The 12,534-nt window shown below is 45.3% G+C and overlaps 1 protein-coding gene across 1 annotated transcript in view; it reads right to left on the reverse strand.

The window, feature by feature from the left end:
* Crybg1 (crystallin beta-gamma domain containing 1) overlaps positions 1-12,534 on the reverse strand; it is a 112,401-nt gene that overhangs the window by 23,046 nt on the left and 76,821 nt on the right. Inside the window, exons 8-12 of the mRNA XM_052751563.1 lie at positions 5,840-5,966; positions 3,487-3,522; positions 2,094-2,251; positions 906-1,032; positions 644-789 (exon numbers count right to left, since the gene is read on the reverse strand). Coding sequence (XP_052607523.1) covers positions 644-789; positions 906-1,032; positions 2,094-2,251; positions 3,487-3,522; positions 5,840-5,966 — 594 coding nt within the window. The remainder of the gene's footprint in view (positions 1-643; positions 790-905; positions 1,033-2,093; positions 2,252-3,486; positions 3,523-5,839; positions 5,967-12,534) is intronic.

Here is a 12,534-nt window from a genome sequence, read left to right on the forward strand (position 1 = left end):
TGTGTATAAGCCAATGAGTTCTCCTCTTATGATTCGGGCTGGCAAGCTTGGTCAGTCTCTTGCATCTCAGAGTCATCTCTCAGGGAAGACTAGCATTGGCATTAGTGAAAGTACTGGGGCATAATTCTAGCACATGGGAGACTGGGGTAGGCAGGTCCCAGGTCCCGTCACCTGCGCTACACAACCAAGCTCTTGAAAACAAAACAACAAACACAAATTGCTAACTCTAGGTAGGCTAAACAATTGTTTTTATGTCAGAATACTAGTGAAGAAAGACTAGCAGGGTAGGAATTATAGGGCAACCTAATGAATGGACTTTGTCCCAGCCTCAAGGTCAATGCTAGCTTCTCTTTTTATTTGCTTCCCGTCATGAACAAACAATCTACCCATTTAGAAAAAGGGCAGCAGGTCTGCATATTTCTACCATGACACCCAAAGCCTGCTCCAAGTGGGGAAAAAAAAAAGTTACATCATAGTATTTTTAAAACAGCTATAAAAATGGCACAGCTGTAAATATCAAGTGATTGAACTAATGTTTACCTGTCAGATATTTACTGAGGACCAACTCTGTGTCATGGACTCAATTAATTTAACAGAAATCCCAGTGAAACCCAAGCTGAAACTCTCAAGTTATTTCACTTACACTCCACTTAGTACATTGATTGATTGTGTCTTCACCCCATATCCGGTCTCCTTTAAATTAGCAACAATTCCTAAGACATCAATACTGGAGCTTTTGGAGCCAAAGTTCTTTTCACTGTACATTACCATGTGAGCATTGGAAAAATCCTATTAAAAAAAAAACAAAACAAACAAACAAAAAAAACACAGATTCAAATTCAGATGGTAGCCATTTATCATCCAAAAAAGAACACAAATGAGCCATTGGCTTCTCTTTCACTTACACTTAATATAGGTCGTAAAGACTGAAGTTCTGCACTGTAGCCTCCCCAGTCTTTCCAGTCCCTGTATTCTCCTTCTTCTAGCAAGTACTGATGACCAGTGAAGCCACACTTCTCATAGGCAACCCAACTGCCAGAGAAAGAACATGAGCAACTTCTCAGATGCTTAAATACTTCCCCGTAGGCCAGTTTTACTGACAAGTACAAGTATAAAATTAGGTGTGAATTTGTGTTACTATTGAAATTCTCTAAATTTAGAGAGGATAGCATATAAATGTGTTTTTGTGAGAATTGTTTAACATTTAAGAGAATCTGTTCAGAAAACCTAAGAAACATATTAGAGTTCTGTAAAGGAGTGTAGCCGTGTGTGTGTGTGTGTGTGTGTGTGTGTGTGTGTGTGTGTGTGTATGTGCATGCGTGTGGGTGTGTGGGTGTGTGCGTCTAATAAGAATTCAAATGAGGGGTTGGAGAGATGGCTCAGCAGTTAAGAGCACTTGCTGCCCTTGCAGAGGACCCAGGTTAGGTTCTCAGCACCTGCATGGCAGCTCACAACTGTAACTCCAGTTCCAGAGGATCTGACACCCTCTTTTAGACTCCTTAGATACTGTACACATGTGATACACAGACATACATGCAGGTAAAATGCTCATACACATAAAATAAAAATAAATAAATCTTAAAAAAAAGAATTAAAATGAAAACCAGCAAGTAAAATGACAAACTTTCTTCAAACAGTAATGAAAATAGAAAGATTTCCCTGTTTACAGGACAACTTCAGTATATACTCCAACAAGAAATGTGCAAGATCTATAAAATTCAAAAAGATCATAAAAATAGAAAGAAAATTAATTAGTGGTTCATTAGTTTGGAACACAATATTTTAAAAATCAATTTGATCAGCCTTGCATCAGACTTTCCCACAGCATCACTCCAGCCACTTTCAAGTCCAGTCCACAGTGGACTGGAGAGAACATGAACATTGTTGAAATTCACCAGACCCAGCTGGGGATGTAGTGTGATGCTCAGGGGGTTCAATCCTCAGGACTCCACCCCCACCCCACCCCACCCCACCCCCCGCAAACATCACCATACCATAATCAAGAATATTGTCTTTTGTGGGGAAAGACAACACATTTCTTGTTTCATTAGGGAAAAAAAAGATAAATCCTTACCAGTTACCCATCTACTTACATGCCTCTTAGAACTTTCATAGACCCCAACGATGTGAAGGGCAGATGGTCATTTCCAGTTGTTTCTTCTGTCTCGCCTCCCTCCGTGACAAAACTACACATTTCTGTTTCCAGTTCCATACACCTTCCTTCAAAGGAAGGCTTCTCATAAATAATTACCTGCAATAGAAGTAAGGTAGATACAACAATCATTTGGGAGAAGTTAAGTAGCTAAACATTGCGTCTGCCATTCAACAGCACTTACTCAGGCTAGGGGTGTGCCTCTGTGGTAGAGCACTGGCCCAGCATAGGTGAGACCCTGGGTTCCACCCGCCCCCAAGACACAGCCAGAAAATAAACAAACAAAGAAGCTGGACATGGTGCCACAGGCCTGCAATCCCAGCACTCAGGAGGATGAGGAAGCAGGATCCCAAGTCCAAAGCCAGCCAAGGGCTTTATAATAAAGACAGGCTGGAATCAACAAAAACAGAGCCAGCAAGAAGGCTCAGCACATACAGGCTGAGTTCAGTCTCCCCAGACACACATGATGGAAGGATAGAGCCAACTCTCACCAAGTTAAGACCTTCACGTGTGACCTGTCACATGTACCAACACACACACAAAGCAAACGTTACTCATAATAATAATAATAATAATAATAGTAATAATGTTAGTAGTAGTAGTAGTAGTAGTAGCACTAAAACCTGGAATGCAAATTAAAATTTTAAATTTATTTAAATAATTGTAATAGCCGGGCAATGGTGGCGCATGCCTTTAATCCTAGCACTCAGGAGGCAGAGGCAGGCAGATCTTTGTGAGTTCGAGGCCAGCCTGGTCTACAGAGCGAGATCCAGGAAAGGTGCAAAGCTACACAGAGAAACCCTGTCTTGAAAAACAAAACAAACAAACAAACAAAAAATTGTAATAAAAATTAAGTCCATAACAACACCTACTAATATATTTAGACAAAAGTCATTGGGCGTCTCTTCCCCCTCCTTCCACCCATAGTGTGGAACACTACAAAGCCAAGATTTAAGAGATACTGAAGAGCCAGAGGATTCTAAAGTTGATTTAAAAATGAAAACATGCACGTGGTCAAAGTGAATAGAAACAGCGACAGCAGAGGCCTCTGGAGAAGGGAGAACTCAGCTCAGACACCTTCTTCTATTGCCAGCAGCAGCCTCTGCGATCAGCAAACACAACCAGGGGTGGTTAATACAGCAGTGAGCCTTGGAGGCCATTGCTGGGCAGTTCCTCTGGCTGCAGCAAAGGGAGGCTTAGAGGGGAAATCACAGTAGTGTCACAGACTTGAAGATAATAGACTAATCTCTCTCTCTCTCTCTCTCTCTCTCACACACACACACACACACACACACACACACACACACACACACACACACACACACACGCGTTACCTTGGGGTCTGTAGGGAATTCCACTTTTCGGCCACCCTGAAAAGAAAAAACAGCATAGTAAAAAACCCAGTTTCCACTGACAGTGTTTCATAGCATCACAGTAGTTAAAGCACACAGTGTAACTACTTTCTGGTGCGTGTGTTTTCATTCACATGAGATGACGCCAAAATTACCGAATGGAAATGAAGGCAAGAGACTCACATGGTGCTCTAAGTGAATGTGCACACCTCGTGTGTGCTTCTGTTGTTTCTGTTTGGTGTTTTAGAGCTAAGGAATTGAACCCAGGGCCTTGCAGCACGCCACCACTGAGCCGCAGCCTAGCTCCTTGGGTTATTTGCTTTGTGTTGTTTTTACATTTCTACAATTTTAATTTGTATTCCAGGACTCAGTGCTATTGTTTTTCTTGTTCTTTTGAAACACGATCTCACTCACCATGAAGACCAGCTAGCCTCAAACGTGGAATCCTCCTGCCTCAACCTCCTCAAACTCCTCTTTCTTATTTTTTTATTTTTATTTATTTACTTATTTATTTATTTATTTATTTGGTTTTTCGAGACAGGGTTTCTCTATGTAGCTTTGCACCTTTCCTGGAACTCGTTTTGTAGACCAGGCTGGCCTCGAACTCACAGAGATCCACCTGCCTCTGCCTCCTGAGTGCTGGCATTAAAGGCGTGCGCCGCCACCGCCGCCACCACCCGGCCAAACTCCTCTTTCTTATCTCTCTTGCTAAATAACCCTAAGGTTTGACACATCTAGACCAAACGTCTCCTATGAAGTGAGCTCCACCTTCTACACCTGCACGGGCTGGCCCTTCAGCAGGGCTCAGGTTTGGCTGGCCCTTCAGCAGGGCTCAGGTTTGGCTGGCATCCTCAGCAGGGCTCAGGTTTGGCTGGCATCACCACCCCTCCCTTTGGTCCACCACTCCCAGCAGCCTCACCCCTTTGTGTTTCCTGCCCGGTCCCTGAGGCATCTGACTTTGTAACCAATAGCCTACAAAAGTGTTGAAGTTCACACAGTATGGAATAATAAGACAAACTATTAGGTAACCCTTAAAACCTCTCACAGGGCTGGGATTATTACACTTTTATAATAAAAAGGAGGCTTTTTTGTTGTTGTTAGAAAGAAAACCAACTAAAATCAGAGAAGAGAGTATTACATAAAAATACTAGACAGGCAAAGGTCAGTGGTGGGTAAGCTGGGAGATGTTCCACTCATGTGTCTTGAAGATCTTGATATGGCCCAAATAAACTGAAATCACAAAGAAACAGGCTAACTCAACCAGGCCTTACAGCCTAAGGAGCATCTTCCTAAAAAATAATCTTTTGGGGGCTCAATAAACTTCAGAGTTTTAAAACCATCACATTGCTCTTTAAGCTTGGAATAACTCTTTCATGCATTCCCAAAGCTAAAACTGGGCTCTCTGAAAGTGGGTTTCATTTTAGAAGAAAACAAAAGCCTCAAGTCATCTGCATCGAGGTCTGCAGATGATCAAACTGAATGTTTTATTAGAGAGGAGATAAAAATAACTCTCTAATTTGTCTCAGGCTGGCTCTGAAGATACCTGCAAAGCGGGGTTTCCCAAGCAAGCAGTAGCAGGGGCTTCGCTCCCTGGCGCTGAGTGAGCACCCAGTGTCACGTGGCGCACACCACAGCCCCGCGTGGCAGCCTCATCCCACCGAAGCCTTTCATTCCAGCAGAACAGCCAGAGACCAAGGCAAATATGGCGACAAGGAAAAGGAAGCGCAGGCTCCTTCTAAGGCACAACTACTTGGGAGGCTAAGTACTTGAACACTCACTCACCTCAGCTCCCCTTATTCCTGTCCACCTCAGCCTGGCCTCCTGGCACTGCCCCTGGGCTGCTCCTCAGCATGCCCTGCCCAGCCGTGAGTCTGCCCTGGCCCCACGTGCATTCTCTGCCAGCTCCAGCTATGACAATCCTGCTCCTGTTTAAGACTCAGCTTCACTTATCGGAAAGTTTTCCCAGTTATGAACCTGCCCTGCCTCTCTTCCCAACTGGAGTTTTATTCATCAATGCTCCCATCTTCCATAACTATTTCCTCCACTTACTAGGCCTGCTCTTAGCTGAAGCTTGGCACAGACATCTCCTCTGGGAGGCAGACGACGCCCTCAGGGCAAAGGGCACAGTCTTGTCCCCTTTTCTTAGCTGTGAAATTGAGTAAGTTATTGCTTCTATTATTTCTACCCAGCAACAGGACTCATCTATACATGTTACATGTGCATGTACAGCAACAAAAGCTAGTTTTCCTGTTCAAAGTCACAGCTGGTAAAGATTATGGAGGCCAAGCTAACAGAGTTGCTGCCTTCGGAACACCAAGCTCAGTTCCATGTTTACCATTTTCAGGGGCCGCATGGATCCAATGTACGCTTCTTCAGTATCCCAGAAGGATAAATCAGGGTATTCACCAGGCTCCAGGATGAAGGGGACACCTTGAAATCCGGGTTCCTCGTAGATCAACCACCTAAATCACCACCACGGAAGCAAAGAGGCGGGAACTCATGATTTATGTTTTTCTGGTCCCTCCTGCATGGTACACAGGACGCCCCTGACAAGGAGGAGGGCAAGAACTGAGGAGAACGTGGCCACACGGGCATGGCTGCTCCTAAGTGTGGGTGAAGAGCAACCCCCAGAGGAGTCAGCTGTACGGTGTTCCCCCAGCCTATGATTTCCTCTTGGCTGGAGTGGCCACTCACTTTAAGCCATGTTATAACTATTTTTACATGGGAATGTCTCTGTCACCTGGTTAGAGACCCCAAGTCAAGCCATCTCAAGCCTGGTTTCACATTAGTATTTCATTCGGAAATAAAGACTTACAGAGTTCTACCTAATCATGTCCCACGGGGTCAAAAGTTTGTAACAGGTGACCCCTCCAAAAACTTACAAGGAAGGCTACCTAGAATCTCGGCTACTCCTCACAACAGTGCTACCAGGAAGGAATGCTCTTGTCCCTATTTTACAGGTGCAGTTAAGTCACTTGTCCCAAGGCAGGGCTGCTGCAGACTGACCCCTGGTCCCCACTCCCTGCCATTCTTTCCCATTGCAGGGAGTGTACCAACATAATCTGCTCTTCTCACACCCACGAAGCATCCTCACTGTGCGCACCACTCAGCACACGCCACTGTCCTCAGGGCCAAGGTCCAAGGGCTGCCTGTTCCCAGGGGGCAACGCCTTCTGAGCGCTTGATTCTCCTCTTAAAGACATTGCAATTCCAAGTTCTCGTATTGGGCATGTCAGCTGTCATTTCTGCTCTGATCAGGGAGTGGCAGCCCCACCCTCTCCTGAGCTAAGGCCAAAGAACCATAAAAGCATGCCCACTGGAGCTGAGTGCATGTCTCTGGGAAGGTGCAGCTACTGGAGAAGTGATTTATGCTGTGCAGATGTTACTGTTCCTCCAGAAACACAGACTAGCTCCTCCCTCTGTCCCTCCCTCTTGAGCCCCAGCCCCACACAGGGGATAACTTTGGTAGTCTGGCTGAACCGCCCAGCTGTGGTACTCTACCAATCACACTACATTCCCAAATGTTGTGCCCCAAAGTGGGAGCTCTAAATGAAACCCTTCACAGAAAAACAGGGTCTGAGGGTGGAGTTGCTTTCCTCTTGTTTCTGATTTTGGCCATTTTAGTGAAAGTGTGTGTTAAAGATGCCCTTAGACATTCTTTAGACTAATTACCCAGAGATTTGCCACCCAACTCTTACTAAAGATCTGTCAACGGATACACGAAAGACTAGGAAGCCCTGTGGTGCGTCTAAGTGGAGATCAAAGACCTCAACAGTGTCCTAAGGCAGATAACAGTTACAAAGGCAGAGTGGGTGTAGTAGGGAACGAGTAGAAGAGCAAGGAGGCCTGGATGATGGGGCTCCTCACATGCTAGGGTGTCTATTTCTAGCTTACAAAAATGCACTGAGCTTATACAGTCTAGATTTTTTTAGTGCTCTTCTGTGCAAACGTTACACTTCAAAACAAGTTAACTAAGGTAGGAAAAGCCTGTCTTTTAAACACCCTTCAATACCTCTAAGCCAGAAGGCAGCAGGCTGAGGGGACACTCTAACTTCTTACATCTGAACCACGACAGTCAGGAAGGCACATACATTCCTGGAGCCCAAGGCTGGCTTGGGCACGCTACACATGAGCTTTTTGATTTGGCCAAGGAATGGAAGTTCTGCAGTCAACACTGTCGAGTCTGAGTGCCTTACAAGTGGATGTCTGTGTTTTCTCACAAACAGCATGTGCGGCTCATGTAGTAACCCTGAAATTTGACAATGATTTTTTTTTTAAAAAAAGATTTATTAATTTTCATGTGCATTGGTGGATTGCCTGCATGGGTGAGGGTGTCAGACCCCCTGGAACTGGAGTTGTAAGCTGCCATGTCGGTGCTGGGAATTGAACCCAAGTCCTCTGGAAGAGCAGCCAGTGTCTTAACTGCTGAGCCATCTTCCCGGCCTAAAATGATGTTTTCAAAGTAGCCTTCTCATGAGGGCTTTCCTTCTTTGGTACAGTTCATCTAACACTTATTTATTTATAATCAATTTCACTTTCCTTGAAGCACATGGGCTAGGCACAGCATCTACAGAAGGTGGGGGACTCTGAGAGGAAGCGGGACATATGAACCGGTGAATCTGCAAGACTGAGAGTCCTCCCTCAGTGAGCCAGCCTAGGGACCTTCCGAGTAACTGGGAAGGACATACGTCTGGTGCACTTGGGGATCTGAAAACGCATGCACAGAGCTTCAGGAGAGCAGGGAATTTTCTTCAGGCAATGCCATTTCTGTTTCTAAAGATTTTTTTTTTCCTTTTCCATTGTACTTAGGTAATGAGCCTAGCTCATTAAAACTACAGTTCAGAGTCATATCAACTATACTGTCAAGATGCATGTGCTTATTTTTTTTTTTAACAACCATGACTGGACTGTGCATGAATGTATGCATAAGAAACATATGTGATGACTGTGCATGAATGTATGCATAAAGAACATACACGATGAACATGTGTCAACGTATGCATAAGGAACAGACAAGATGACTGTGTATGAATGTATGTATAAGGAACATATACGAATACTGCTGAACAATGACCATTGTATATTAAACAATCTGTGTATTAAAATATGTGTTATCATTCCTTTAGAAATACCCTTTAGTTCCATAAGAAAAATCTGTCATATCATGTGTGCTTTTTCTTAAAACAAGTAACTAATAGCTGACCACCTAGCACGCAAAACTAAGCTGTGCACACCCCACTGGGTCCTAGGAGATGTAGCTGGACATAAACACTGGCCAAATATTTATGGAAATTAACTGAAGATTAAATATGAGGTTATTCAAAACTTCTGAATAACTTTGCAATGGAGATATGTGGGAAGCACCACGTTAACTAGGCAGGCAAACTTGAGGTCATCAGTAGGCAGGGGGCTATTTTGCCATGTGTTGATACAGCATACATACACGACACCACCTCACATGAAGTGCCCTTGCCCAAAACTGTTCAACCTAAGTCTAATCGTACCTTTAGACATGACCCTTCATACAACGAATAGTTAATAAGAGGATCATGAGAAAATAAACACTCAGGAAAGCCCATGCTCTAAGACAGCTGGCTGAGGCCTTAAAAGCCTGGCTTGTCCTGCACCTAAGACTCAGGGATCACTGCAGAAGATGGAGGCAGAAAGATCGTAAGAGCCACAGGAATGGGAAGTTTGCTGTGAGACTGAGTCTCCTGGGAACGTCCAAGAAGCTACACCCATGGAGTCTCATTAGCACAGCTGCCTGAACAAGACGTGACCACCACCACCAACAGACATGCTAGCATGGACGCGGGGAAGCTCATGAGGCCCCCACCCTAGACACAGATCTAAAAACACCTCAGGGATGCTGAGGGTAGGAGAAAGCCGTCCCCAGGAAAGAGCCCCCAGATTGGTTATCCAGTGCCTAGTGGTCAGCCCTGAAAACATACACATATAAGTAACAACGTACAGACAGAGAAGGTTGTGTATTTATATATATTTTATATATTTAGAAATATATTTGTGTGTGTGTGTGTGTGTGTGTGTGTGTGTGTGTATGTATGTGTGTGTGTGTGCGCGTGCACGCGCACGGGCACGTGTGAACAATTAAAGAGGCCCCTAATTTAGAAGAAGGTAGGTGGCACAGGGATTAGGGGGAGGAAAGGGATGGAAGGAAATAATTATATAATTTCGAAAAAGTATAAAACACTAAAAAAGAAAGAAACAGGCCCCGCTCCAGAAAAGCCTGGCCTAGTTGCACGCTTCTATAACCCAGCTCTCGCGGAGACAGGCGGCTCCCTGGCCTCACCAACCTGTCAGTCTAGATGACAATTACAAGCACAGGCATGAACAGGCAAGCACAGTGGACTATGGTGCACGTACTACGTACGATGAACGAAGTCTGGCCCGAGCAGCAAAGAGACTTACAGGGTCAGAAAAAACAATGAACTTAAAGCAGGGACTCTCACGGGAACCTTCTGGTTTGGGGGCCAGACAGTGTCTCTCACTATGGTGCCCAAGTTAACCTGGAGCTCACGTTATACTGCCTTAGCCTACCAAGTGCTGGCATGACGGGCATGCACCACCAGGCCTGGCTGTGGGTCTTGATTTAAAACAAAACAAAAACTACAAAGGACAGTCTGGAGGCAACCGGGAAAATGTGGTTCTGGGATGTCATATTATCTTAGGACACAACGCAGTTTTCTTAGGTAAAGTGGAAGTTATGATTTCATTATAAAGAGATTCAGACTGAGTCTATAGGAACAAAGGAAGAAAATATCTGCATTGTAGGTCAGCTGACAGCAAAAGATAACAAACACAAAGCTGGGCACAGTGGTGCACGCCTTTAATCCCAGGACTTGGGAGGCAGAGGCAGGCAGATCTCTGGGTTCAATCTGGTCTACAGAGTGAGTACCAGGACATCCAGTGCTACACAGAGAGACCCTGTCTCAAACAAACAAACAAACAAACAAACAAACAAACAAACAAACAAGATAACAACCATGGGAAATGTTAACAATCACTGAATCTAGAGGATGGTGGGCAGGCGTTTCCACTATTCTGGTGGTGTTTGAAAGCCTGTGTAATACAAATGGGTACTAATATAACATGTTCCACAGTAGAATACTTATAGTTACTATAACATAGCAAAGAAAAACACAGGAATGCAGGCAAACCAAATGGATGTGTGTAGTCTTAGGAGAGAGTTTATAGATGTGCAGAGTGAGGGAATGGGACCAGAACAAGTGATGGGGTTCTGCAACAGAGCTGGGGGTGACTCAGGTCCTGAGCTGGGTGGCAGGCTCCCAAGGGTGTGTGTCATTACTGGGCTCCCAAGCTGGCATACAGACATATATTCTTCGGTAGACATCAGCTACTTCATGGTAAAAATGATGGAGCACATTGGACTAGTGAAAAAGCAGTCCCTTCACTTCAAAGCATCAGAACTCTCCAACTCACAGCCTTGGTCCACACAAAGTAGCCAGCCTGTCTTCCTTACTTAAATCATATACTCCCTATGGAGTTCTAAAATTCTTTGTTTTTTTAAAATATACACTAGGATTATGCAAGCCTGCCTTTGCCTCAGGGAAGATGGGGGCTTCCATCAGCCAGCCGCTAAAGCAGAGGCTTAGAAATCATTCATACTCAACAGAATCTGAAAGGCAGATTTAGTTAAGAATTACTCATTTCCTCAAGAAAGACTCTGACAAGGCCAGTTACGCCCTTACACGTGCAGAGGAACTTAATCTAGAGTGAATGGGCCCAGGAATCTGTTTCCTAATCGGATCTAGAGAAGTCCCCACCCCCTCCACGACCCAGAGCACTGGTGTACCAGCATCAGCAGGAGGGAGTGAGGGGTACCTATTACCAGGTAAACCCTCCCACCCTGGTGGGTGTGGTGGCTGACACCTGCAACCCCACCCTAGGGAGGACAGGGTGGATGCAGAGAGTAAGCCAAATACAAACAATCCTATCAGCTCACCCAGACTTCCTTGGGCTCTATAAAAGCATTAATGTCCTGAGTTCACCAACCAAGCTCTGTAAGCTGGACTTTGAACAATCAGAGGCAGTTTTCAGGAGGCTTCTGGCACAGAAATAAACAACTGAAGGAGACATCCAAAGGCAGCGATCACAGAGACATTTTCATTTGCCAGACTCATACATTTTCTCCCAAACCCCCAACATAAAAGTGCCTAAGGCACGTAACATCTTTTCCCTCAACCCTATCTACCGGCCTTTGAGATCTAACGTGGTACCTAATTTAAAGCCTTCTCAATGGTCATTGTTCCCTTTCAAAACTTGCTTTTATCTGCTCTGCACACACATGAATCCATTCTCCCTGATGTGGTGCTGGGGACTGACCTTCAGGCCTTCTGCATGCTGGGCAAGTGCTCTAACGCTGAGTCACCTCCACAGCCCTTTCAATACCTCCTCTAAGGGGAGGACTCCTGGGTTCTACCTGCAGCCTTTCCCTGCAATCCAGGCCTACACTTCCACTGGCCCCCTGTCCCCTCGAGTGAACTCGCAGTGGATCTCAGATTTAGCCTGTCCAGAACAACTTCTGAATTCCACTCCTTCCATGCTGCTCCTGCAGGCCTCCCCTCTCGGAACAGGCCAGGGTTCCAAGCCTTCTGAGCCCCAGGCCCCTGTACCTCTCTAAAACTTATCAGCAAATGCAGTCAGTCTGCCTTTCAAAGTCTTTATCCAGTGACTGATGGAGGCAGATTCAGAGACCCACAGCCAAACATTGGGCCGACCTCAGAGAGTCCTGCTGAGGAGAGGGAGGAGGGATTGGAGGAGTCAGAGACATCACGGGAAAACCCACAGAGATGGCTTACCTGGCTCATGGGAACTCATGGAATCTGAACCAACAACCAGGGAGCCTGTGTGGGACTGACCTAGGCCCTCTGCATATATGAGACAGTTGTGTAGCTTGGTCTATTTGTGGGACCCTAGCAACGGGAATAGGGGCTGTTCCAGTGCTTTGTCTGGCTCTTGGGAACTATTCCTGGATTGCCATGCCCAGCCT

Source organism: Peromyscus californicus, unplaced genomic scaffold (assembly GCF_007827085.1).
Source record: "Peromyscus californicus insignis strain IS unplaced genomic scaffold, ASM782708v3 Scaffold_22__1_contigs__length_63687245, whole genome shotgun sequence".
Lineage (NCBI taxonomy): Eukaryota > Metazoa > Chordata > Mammalia > Rodentia > Cricetidae > Peromyscus > Peromyscus californicus.